Source organism: Macrosteles quadrilineatus, unplaced genomic scaffold, assembly GCF_028750875.1.
Source record: "Macrosteles quadrilineatus isolate MER2022 unplaced genomic scaffold, UCM_ALF_1.0 Scaffold_3__2_contigs__length_128488019, whole genome shotgun sequence".
Lineage (NCBI taxonomy): Eukaryota > Metazoa > Arthropoda > Insecta > Hemiptera > Cicadellidae > Macrosteles > Macrosteles quadrilineatus.
The window spans coordinates 47,617,328-47,629,764 of record NW_026542596.1 but is presented as its reverse complement, the minus strand read 5'-3'; the positions used below and the strand labels follow the sequence as shown (position 1 = coordinate 47,629,764).

Sequence of the window (12,437 nt, the reverse complement as noted above, 5' to 3'; positions counted from 1 at the left end):
TTTTACTGAGCCTTTCAGTAGCATAACAATTGGACAAATCACTAATACTGTACTAACCAGTTAATACAGAGCATGCCAGTTCTCTTATTAGCGAATTTCCCATATAGGGAATAAGCTATTACCGTAGGTCTCATGGTAAGACCTAGACCCGGGACCGATTTACTTTTTCGTTTTGAGGTCCCCAGAGGCCAAAAACACCATCCGTTCAAATTCATATATATATATGTATATATATTTATATATGTGTCCGTTAGCGCGATAACTCGAGCAAAATTGAACCGATTTTGATGAAATTTGGTACAAACGTGTAAACCTACATTTTTCGAACGAGTTCGCGAACCAGCATAATCGGACCATGGGATCAGGGGTTTATGGGGGGTTTTATAGGGTAAAATGGGTTTTTCTCATTTTTGACCCTAACAACTTTCTAAATTTCTCTCTAGACCATTTTGAAGAGCTTAAAAAAACAAATAATTTAGTATATTGAAGTGTTTTTGAATGTTCATTGACTACGGTGAAAATTTAAAAAATTGTAAATTTAAAATTCCCATGTTATTCTTATGGAGAATAAAAAAACTGTTGTAGTTTGCTTGTTTATGGATATATTTTAATCAAATTTGGCAATTTGGTTTATTTCATACTAAGCTATCAATATTTCAATTGAAAAAACACACCTCAACATCTTCCCCGTAGCAGCAAACCTAACTACTCACTAAAATTAATGTTATTTAAATAGGAAATAAATCTGAAAATTTTTAGGGAATATTTTAACAGAAATCGAGCCGGGTAAATGGAAATTCGCTTAGTATGCAGGTTTGCTGCGACGGGGGTATTTTTTAAATTTCCAGTTCTCTTAAGTCATGAAAATTATGCACTAGACCATGATGAGTAACTTATGTTTTATCTATGACTAGACCAAGTAGAAACAATAAACTAAACCGAAATGGCACACCATGCAGAAAATGTTGGCCAATGGTGTTTCATTAGTTTCAACATGCTCTCTTAATGGTATGGCGACAAACCTATTGCCCGTAAAATAAATAAAACCATAGTTTAAACATACTATGTTTAATCTATGATAAAACATTTTGAAATACTTCAAACCATTCTTCAAAATAACTAATTAACGGGACGGGGATGGTGAATAAATAATGTCATAGATAAAACATACTCCAGCAATATAAAACCAGCAATCTTCCTTAAATATAACAACATACGATAAATATTGTACATTATTTTCGTACTCATCGTTTATTGAGATTGTCTTTGTACTATTCGCCTCGTAAATGTAGTTTCATATAGTGTTTAGTAAAAAAAAAACCCACTTTATCATCGGTTTTGTTTGTCAACCTGCTATGACGGTCAACTTTGTGGATGGATGGAGTTTTCCCATCTTTTGACCTAAGTTAAGAGAGCTTCTGTGGTGTTAGTGTTTGTGTTGTGATATCTGGTGTAATATATTTTAATATTTATGATTGTATTTCAGTGTTTAACATGCATTTTACGTTTGCATTAACGACTTATAAATTAGGAAGTACAATGGTTATTCAGTGGCTTACAATGTCTAGGGATAAGCAGTTCTGTAGACACATTTAACATGGCTGACAGTACTAGCCAAAACCCACAGAAAGTAGTGGAGAAATACAAATATTCGAATATGATTAATCGTACAACAAGTGAATCAATAAGGTTAAGTGACTCCGATAAAATTCTGAACCATCCTACATCATTGTCAGCTCCCAAGAAGAAGACTTCATTTCAAATTACAAGTGTGACAGTAGGTGGACACACGAGCAACGATGGGGGTGACGACTCAGCAGATGATTTAGACGAGTCTCATGCAGAGGATATTTCTGATGTAATTGATACTTCAAGAGCAACAGATATAGAAAATGAAACTCCTAGCTATTCAGAGGACACCTTTTCTAAAGATGATGTATTTTTCAATTCATCAACATCCCTAGGTACTGCCCCAGTAATCCCTACTAGTTCACAGTATGGGTTAGCGATTGTCTCAACACCAGAAGGTTGTAGTAATATTTTAAATGCCAATGTAAGTGGAGGGAATAATGCTGCAGGTAACGATTTACATGTAAATGTTAGTGATAATGTTATTAATCTTGGCATTGTTGGTAGCAAACACTTAGAAGGCGATATGAGAGACTTGCATACTCATACAGGGAGAAACGAAAGGTTTAAAGTTGTTAAAATCGAAAGTACTGAACCTTTTAAGCGAGGAAGATGGATGTGTATGGACTATCTTGATCACACTATGCTTCAGCAACAACAACAGCAGCAGCAACAACAGCACCAGCTTCAATCACAAGGTAGTGTGGTTAATTCTAATGCAGCTAAAGTTGAATCATCTGATGTATCTAATACTAATCAGTGTGCAGATAGTGGAATTTCAATGTCTCATCCTAATACTGCATCAACTCTTGAAGAACATACTCACATTGACCACAATATGAATTCAAATAGCTTACATCAAGATCAGACTAACCTCAGCACCCATTCTGTGTCTGGCGTTACTGGACATAATTCAGTGTCCCCTGGACAAACAATGCAATACAGTGGCCAAGGCATAAATATTCAGCCCATCATGAATACGTCCCAACCTCAAGTGATGCAGCAACAGGCCCAAAGTCTAAGCTCTGTCCAAAATCAACATCCACTAATGGGAACCAATCAACATCAAAGCCTGCAACCTCAACAGATGCAACAAGTTTTATCGGCTACAAACATGCACGGGCAACAGGCTTCATTGCAAAATCAGCAAATGCAACAACCTATGCAGCAAATGCAACACCAAGGTATCCAAATGCAACCGATGCATCAGCAAATGCATCAACCTCCAAACAGTGGAAATATGGTTCCTCAACAGCAGTATCAACAACCTCAAATCCAGCAAATGCACCATCAACAACCACCCATGCAAACGGTTCAGCAAACCACCCAAGGAATGATTCAGCAACAGACACCCATGCCTCAGCACATGCAGCAACAACCTGTTCAACATCAGCATAATCTTTCGATGCCTGTCCAGCAGCAGATGAATCAAAACCAGATACCCATGCAGGTGCCTCAGACCGTGTTACAAAACCAAGGTCAGCAATTACCCCAGCAAACTTCCCAGATGACGGTGCATTCTCAGATGCAACAAAATCAAGCACAACATATGCAGAATGTCGCTGTACAGCAGATTCCCATGGGAGGGGTTATCGGGACCGGCCCTCAAGTTATGCAACAACAGAACACACAGCAACAACAATATCATAACATTCAGACATCACAACCTTTAATGCAACAAGGTATGCAAAGCCAGCCAAATTTAATACCTGTGCAACAAACACAGTATTTTACCAACCCTCAGATCCAAGGCATAGGTGTCCAGCCTATACCTAACACGGTACTACAACCACAAGGTCAACCGAACCCTAATATAGCTATTCAGCAAAGTTATCCTGTCGGATCGATCAACCAGACCCAACAACAACAAATTCCTCAACAATTTCCCTCGGTTAATACGATACCTCAGCATATTCCTCAGTCCCAAATTCCAACATCGGGTGTCCCAGTTATGGTGACTTCACAACCGGTGCCAGGAATTGCAAATTTGTCAATACCTGCCACTCAAAATTCTGTCATCAGTCCTCAAGCTACCTCCCAAGGACCTACTTTAGTTCAGCCCCAGTATGTAACTCAAGGAATTGCCGCATCTGTGGCACCCACAGTGGCGAGTGGAGTACCTCAAACTTACGCTTCAAGTGCAGTTAATGCCGTGCCTTCTGGAATGGAAAATGTTCAAGTTTACCCTGTGGATATTCCTGTGGAACAGTCAGTGATCCCTACCAATCAACAAGCCGAATCTCTGGTTGAGAATGTCGGAGTTGAAGATGCACAACAGCTTGAAGATGCAGAAAGGTTAGTGGATTTCAGTTATTAGTCTTAACTTGATTTACGAATATATAACTTATAGGTAGCCTAAGTTGCTCTTTGGTATTTAACTTGATTGCGAGGTTAGACCTATCACTTTTACAACAAATTGACCTGCTAATATGCTGGTATTAGCCTAGGCCTATTACACGGCAACCCGGAGTCCATTGCCATAGGCTCAAAATTATGCCTTTTAACTTTTTTGTTTTTTAATAGGTAGGCTACCGGTACCAGTTTGCTTGATTGAAGATTAGGCCTACTAATTGGGGATTTTACTGAGGATAGATTTTCCATGTTATGTAAAATTTTGTTAGCCAATAAATATAATATGACATGGTGTCTATTCACCGGGAAAACCGAGAAAATTTCAGAAATTTTATCTTAGGTAGGCCTACCTTGAAATATCTTGGAAAACTCCAAAAATTAATCCAAACCTCCGGGAATCCGGAGCTCGGTCATCGGAAATGTCGGTTAACCAAAAGACATGCCAACACACATGCACGGCTGGTGTTGTCACGATAGCGGAAAACGATTAAGCTACCTATCAGTGTCGCCGAAACCGCAATATATGCTCACCAGTATTGCCGCGATCGGGAGAGACGATTACCGGTGTCGCCGAAATTGTAAAATATGTTCACGGGTATTGCCGCGATCGCGGGATACAATCGGCGGTGTCGCCGAAATCGCAAAATATTCAATTCGGAAATTGCCACGGGAATTGCCACGATCGCGGGAAAAAATTATCAGTGTAGCCGAATTGCAAAATATCCTCATGGATATTGCGAGAGTTGATTACCGGTGTCGCCAAAATCGCGAAATATGCTCATGGGTATTGCCGCGATTGCGGGATACGATAGGCCAACTGGTATCGCCTAAATCTTAAGACAGTTGAACCCCTCTTATCCGGCCACCACGGTAGGTACCAAGCCCCTGGCCAGCCAACAATTAGGCCAGATTAACAATCCTTTAAGTTAGCTATGAAAATTATAATTCATAGGCCTACCTAATAATAATATACCCAATCAATATATGCAATGAAAAGTAGGCCTATCATTCAAGTCTGTTCTGGGATTATTTTTATAAAAATAAACATTTTTGTACAAAGATAAAAAAATAGGCCTATTTGTAGGTTAAAGTTGTTAAGCAATGAACGTACAAATATTATGATTCCGGGTACGGTAACAAAAACTATTAAATGGAGGTAAAAATGACAATAAATTGGACTTCAGGATCATTAGGACTTCAATGGTAGCCTACATGCATATTTCAACATTCTTATAAATTTTGTGAAATCCAAAATGAATGTACTGTAGCCTACTAACCCCACATTGGAAATAATCAACCAACTGATCAGAGTTTAGGCCTACTAGTTCAACTGAGTAGGCTATAGTGACACAGCAAATAAATGTATAAACAAACAGTTAAATACAGTAGTTAGAACAATTTATTTTATCACTTGAGCAGTCGCAAAGACTAGTGCTTGCATCTAAACGTCTGTAAGCTGTGAGAAAAACATTTTAATATTGGCTTCCTTGAAGGGGCCGGATATGAGGGGTTCTACTGTACTGTTTTAATATATTGTATAAACTATTATTCCTTGGAAAAGTTTTGTTTTAAAGTTAGGCCTAGAGTGCCTACCAGTTATTTATTACAAACCAGTCATTAAAAAAGTAGGAGGCAACAATTTCTTAACTTACCATTTTTTAAGTACATTTTTTAAATATAGGCTAGGCCTAAAGCTTGATAATTTACGAAAAAAGGAGATAAGTGTAGGGTCTAGTTTATTTAACGAATAATGAAAGTACGCCTTCAAAAATGATTGGGCTATATAATTCCAAATGAATAGGTAGCACTTAATTTTGTTATGTTTTAAGAGATTGCCCGTTTTAACCAACTTTTTGGGCTATCCGACCTAGGTCCGGTCGGTTTAGGGTCAGTTATGAGAGGGTCTACTGTAATCGAAAATGACAAAAACTCTGAAAAGGTTCTTTCATAACTAAATTTTTAGCCTAAAGCCTGGTTTACACAGAAAGTATGTTAGGCAAGTTGCTCGGCCCAGTTACTATGCCCATTATTTGGTGATTTGTTCAACTTACCCAGTACTTGACTAGACTGTCCACACGCATCCCTTGTTCGGACAATGTAGGGTATTCTGTAAAACTTAATCTTTCGTGTTAAATATACGGTATTTGGGTTTAAAATGGCACGTCAAGAGTTTAATGCTTAATTTAGAAAGTGTTTAAAAAAGTCCTACCTACTAACAAACTTCACAGTCTCCTCCAGAGCCAAACTTACCTATGGTTAGATGGGGCGAGAGCCCAGGGCACCCTTCTCCCATTTAGTTTTTCTAAACAAATTCCAAAATTAGTTAAACACTTGCCGAATGGCCTCTCTCGTTTTGAAAATCTCAATCGCGGGAAACTATCACGAATATGGGAAGATGCCACCATTACTATTGCAAGAATTCATCACTAATTTCGCTGCGGTTAAAACATGATCACAGATATAGCTGCGAACAAAATGAATAGTCACGGATATTGAGGTAATTGCAGGAGATTAAATCACGGATGTTTTTGCGATCGTATAAGACACTTACAACGTTACTTCAATTCTGGCCTTGCCGTGATTGCAAGTAATGATCACAGGTATTGCCGCGATCAAGGGAAATCAAAACGAAATTCCTGAAATCACAAAAAATTAGTAACAGAAATTGAAAACATAATTTAAGCCTTTTAAGTATCTATCACAATAAATTGCCGTGGTTGTGTAAAATAATAAAAGGGGCTCACATGATCGCTTGGAAGATAAACGGATGTTGCCGCGATCAGAAGAAATTTTTTTTTTAAGAGGTTGGTGGCCTTTTTTAACTTTGCATTTGCCCATCTACATAGACTTACAGATCTGTCCGTGGAATGTATCGAGCAAAGCAAGGGGTGAGCCGATACAGTACGAAGGTGAACTGTACTGATACAATGTTTAAGGCAGTGACCAGGAACGGAACACACGACATCGCTGCCTTGGGCCTCTTTTGCACTGACACACGAGAAAATACCCCCGCCGCATCAAACCTGCAGACTAAGCAAATTTCCATTTGCCTGATTTGATTTTCAATTAGCCTAAATACATTCAAATAACATAAGGTTTAACCCAAGTTTTCTGCATACAGGGAGGGTAATAAAGTCTGTTTTTTAGTAAAATATTAATAGTTTAGTGTAAAATAAATAGATTTGCCAGACAGGTTTGATCCAAATATATCCATAAACAAGCAAACTACAACAGTTTACTTATTCCATAAGATTAACATGGGAATTTTTGATTTACATTTTTCTCTGTAACCAATAATCAGACAAACACTTCAATATAGGCTACTAAATAATTTTTCTAAGCTCTTCAAAATGGTCTAGAGAAAATTTGGGAATAAGTTTTGAAAGTCAGACACAAGAAAACTCAGTTGCAGTTCTGTGCATTTTTTTTTTTTTTTGGTACTTTCCTGTTAAAGGGAACATTCATTATTATCGATGATTTTTTTCTCGATATATCGATATTAACAAATTGAAACATATCAGCTGACAACTACAATAAATATTGTTCAGTATCAACAAACATTAATGAAATGAAACTTTTCTAAAAAAAATTACCTAACATACACCAAACTTAAAAATAAACTAACCAAACTTGCTGTAATATTTAAAAATTCCGTGTTTATAACTTGCCTTTTATATTCAACCCCAAACGGAATTTTTAAATGGTACAGCAAGTTTGGTTGGTTAAATTAGGTTAGCTTAGAACAGTTCCATTTCTTAATCCATAGTAGACTATTTTAGCCTAAACAAGATCAGTTAGTTGTTGTCAATTTGTAATAGATCGGAAAACAAAAATATCGATATATCGAGAAAAAAACCATCGATAATGATAATAATGAATGTTCCCTTTAACCCATTGGGGAAGGAATTAATCCGCTACCTGCAGCACCCTCTGGCGGCAATTAATTTTACCGAATTTGTAGACTTTTATTCTAACTGCTATAGAAAGAAAACCTTAGGTAATAAATTAATAATTCTTTCACCATTTTGTTCACAGTAAAATTGTCTACAGAAAAGTGTTAATTGGATAGTCAAAGTTCTAAACTAAAAAAAAATATAGCCTATATATAAAGATTATAAAAATAAAAATTTTCAGAACAATATTTTGAAAGTAAACTTGATATACAAATTCCAAGATTAATCCAGACACCAAATAACACTACTATTATAAAGGTCGATCGATTCCCTACGTAGAAAAATCAAAAGTTGTGTACTTTTATAAGTAATAACATTTTAAAAAAATTGTTTGTTTACCTTACCGCAGCTGATTTTTGGTGATATGTGGTTTCCATGGCAACACAAAATTGTTTGTTATTCGCTAAAATAAATGAGTAAATACACAAATCAAGAAGCAAGATATTTATAAACATTATAATAGTAAGAAGAAACAAAAAGGGCGAAAAATAATAATAACTAAATAAAAAATGGCGCTGCCTAGCGGTGACACGAGCGGCTCTCGTAAGTCGGCCTGCAGCGGCCGTACGAGTAACGCTCGTAAGTCGGCGCCAATGGGTTAACAGGAAAGTACCTTTTTTTTAATTAGGGCGACGTTGATTCTGTCAAGTGGCACAATCATGTGGTCTGTTACCAACTTAAGAACAATGGCTTCTGCGTTCAAAAGGAAGCTAACTAGCCAGATAGGACGTTATATTACTAACATTTGATTGAGTCCGTACTGCTGTGGAAAACAGCCTCGCAGGCATGCCCGAAAACAAACATCTGCTTTGAACATGTCTGACCGCTCGGTAAAACTAATTTTGAGGTTCGATCTTAATTCTTATCCCTAGAGATTAATTTAGTTGATTATCCATACAGATAATCGCACCGGAACCTCTCCATGTCGACATAATTTAAAGAATGCATGGAAATGCCGCCAAGTTGCAATGACTTAATCATTACTTTTTAAAACGGCTCTATAACAATCGCGTGTTGCTAAGGTAACCACTGTTCTATGACTACAGATAATAGCATCGAATAGGCTTTCCAACGAGCCTACCCCCACCACCCTCAGATGACCTGTTGCTGAACAGTACGCTGCAAAAAATAGATTGGTTTTTTGCTGCACTCTGTATATATATGAATCTAAACGGATGGTGTTTGAGGCTTCTAGGGACATCAAAATGAAAAAGTAAATCGGTTCCGGGTCCAAGTCTTACCATGCGACCTACCGTATAGCTTATTCCCTATATGGGAAATTCGCTAAAAGCACAAACTGATGCTAGGTACTTCTCCTAGCTGACAGTTTTATGCATGAAACCATTAAATGAATCCTTTTAAAATTTGTATTTTGTCACTTCGCTGGATTGTTATACTTACCTAGATATATAAACAAAAATGTAGTAGGTAAAGAGATTGTGGAATTAAATGAGTTTATCTTGTAGATGCACAATTTCTTCTGTCAATCTTTTGCAGCCTTAACTAGTTTTTTTAACCTATTGTGTCAAAATAATACCCCCGCCGCAGCAAACCTGCCGACTAAGCGAATTTCCATTTGTCTGAATTGATTTTCAGTTAAATATATTTTAATAACATTAGGTTTAACGAGTACCTAGGTTTGCTGCTACAAGGAAACTAATAAAGTATGTTTTTAAGTAAAATATTGATAGCTTAGTACAAAATAAATAAATTTGCCAAGTTTGATCAAAATATATTCATAAACAAGCAAACTACAACATTTGACAATATTCTCCATAAGAATAACATGGGAATTTTAAATTTACAATTTTTTTAATTTTCTCCGTTACAAATCGAACAAAAATACTTTTACATACTAAATTATTTGTTTTTTTAAGCTCTTTGAAAAGGTCTAAAGAGAAATTGGGAAATTTTGTGTTTTGAGGGTCAAAAGTGAGAAAAACCAATTTTTACCCCATAAAACCCCCCGTAAAGCCCCGTTCCCATGGTCCGATCGTGCTGGTTCGCGAACTCATTCAAGTTTATCCCGCTTTACACCTTTAAACCAAATTTCATCAAAATCGGACAAAAATTACTCAAGTTATCGCGTTCACGGACGTATATATATATATATATATATATATATAAGTCTATATATATATATATATATACATATATAAAAATTTGAACGAATAGTGTTTTTGGCCTCTGGGGACATCAAAATGAAAAAGTAAATCGGTCCCGGGTCTAGGTCTTACCGTGCCACCTACGGTAATAGCTACTTCCCTATAGGGAAATTCGCTAAAAACAAAGAATTAGGCTTACCAGTGCTCAAAAGGGGCTATTGTTAACCCAGTGAAAATTGAAAAACATCTTGATGCATGTTTAATTTCTTTCTTTAAATGCATTTTAGTCTTTGCCAAAATTAATATACAGTATCTCATTTAGTCAGTATTCCAGTCAAATAGTATTATTGTATTTTACCAGAAAGTTGAAATAAAAAGAAAGCTTTTTAGTTAGGAATTTTGTTGTTCCATAGAGATTATGATTAAAAATGAATAGAACATGTATGAAAAAATCTCAGAGACAAAACCAGTACCTATGGATATTAATTTTTTAAGACGTTTTAATTAAGTTTGCAAAGTAAACAAATTTATTGTTTCTACCATGATAGTTTGCTATCTTGTAAAACAAAGTATTTGCAAACATTTCTGCAAAATATATCTCTTCAACCTTTTTTTTTACAATTGAAAACAATTTAAAATGTTCAATTACATATTTCTCTTTGTACAAGCATTGATTTCTTTATACTTTTGCTCAAAGTTGACTGGACTACTGTGTATTGTAACCATTAGGCCTAACATCATTAAGCTATAGAAGTTTTAAGTAGCCTAATTTTTATTAGACATGGTTAGAACTGATTTGTTTTCTGTAGCATTCGGGGTCTTGCCCTAGCGCTAGTTGAGAGGTCGAGGCACGCATCACTCGACTGTCCGCTTCCCAAAATTCTCAGCTACGATTCAAGGTGAGGTGGTTGTGTCCCCCCATCTCACAACCTAATCATCTGCCCGATTCAACTAATATGAGTTTTACCCTTTTGATTTTTCACTCATCTGTTTTTGTCCAGCTTGTGTTTTCTCATTCCCACTCACAGTTTGCTGCTCGGCTGGCGTAATCTAGTGAATGAGTTTTGAACTGTTTTGAGATGCTTTTGTTGTCGTATCTACTCTTAGGTTAGTTCTCAAATTGCTCTTGTGATAGTTGTAGAACTATTTTCAACTTTTAACTAAAACATTAGATCCTCACAAGACAGAGCTTTAGTTTTTTTTACAGAGTATGTTTGCAGAACGAATCATAAATAATCGCCATACAGTGCAGGGCTTCTGGGTAGTAGTCCTGGGTTCAAATCCTGTCCAATTTATATGTGATAATACCTTGACCAGATGTTTCAGAATCTACCTCAAGTTGTAGGTCCACCTACTGCATTTATAAATATCCCCTCCGCAGCAAGCCTACAGACCAAGCAAATTTCAATCAATATGATTGGATTTTGACTGACATTGTTTTCATACACAAGACAAAGTTGTTCTTCATTTAAATAACACAAGCTCTTCGCCCGTCCTACGTAAGGGAATCGAGTGGTCAGTTAAAACGGAGTAATTCAGAAATTCTAGTTTACACGCATAGAGACAAATTCTGGCCGTTTTAATTGGGAAAAACACCTTAAAAACAAATGTCACGTGACCACTTATTTTTTCCATCCGATTATAGACCTTAAAGATAGCGATATGCATTTTAAATCTGATAATTTTACCATAAAACCGCATTTGTGTTGATTTGAAAACCTAGAAGTGAGATTGGCGACCGATTCACACACTGGTTTTGAGTAGAGTAGCTACATGCCTCCTCGAATTACCGTACCTTATCTTATCTCCGTGACCACTGAAACCTTATGAAGATTCTGGCCTCCCATTCTCTTCTATCCCCTGCCTCTTCTAATTTAAATTCCAATCTGAAGATGTATTTCATAACTTTGTTTTTCGTCTCTCTTGTGGTACTCCTTGGAATATACTACCACGCATAGCCTGCCTATCCAAGCCTTTTACTTCTGGACAGCACCCCTATATCTGGGTATTTACACATTTCTCTTAGCACTCTGTCCTTTTTTTATGGTCTGTATATTTTCTCTGCACTCTATTCTCTAACGCAGTATTAAGGTTTTTCGGTTCTTTGGCCAGTGCCCAAGTTTCTGAATCATACAGTAGGCCTACTTTGGGGATAGTTATGGTAGGGCATAAGTTGACTTTAGTTTCTACTGCGCCCTGCAGATTACTGTATTGGTCAGTTTTATAGAGACCTACTACACCCATTGACGCTTTTATTACTAACCAAAATTTTAATATGTCGACATACATTTGAACATACAGAAAATGAAGTATCAACACGGAAACTCCTATACAGTATCTTAAACGATTAAGTGATAAATTGTTGAAAAATTATTTCACAAATTTGTTGAAATTTCCA

At 36.5% G+C, this 12,437-nt stretch overlaps 1 protein-coding gene across 2 annotated transcripts in view; it reads left to right on the top strand.

Moving 5' to 3' along the window:
- Positions 1 to 1,384: 1,384 nt before the first annotated feature.
- The window catches only part of LOC128988792 (protein bunched, class 2/F/G isoform-like), a 44,748-nt gene continuing 33,695 nt past the window's right edge, over positions 1,385 to 12,437 (top strand). Inside the window, exons 1-2 of one of the 2 annotated variants that reach the window (XM_054410435.1) lie at positions 1,385 to 3,924; positions 10,849 to 10,938. In XM_054410435.1, coding sequence (XP_054266410.1) covers positions 1,598 to 3,924; positions 10,849 to 10,938 — 2,417 coding nt within the window. In that variant the 5' untranslated portion in view covers positions 1,385 to 1,597. The remainder of the gene's footprint in view (positions 3,925 to 10,848; positions 10,939 to 12,437) is intronic. The other variant, XM_054410436.1, reaches the window with a different exon arrangement.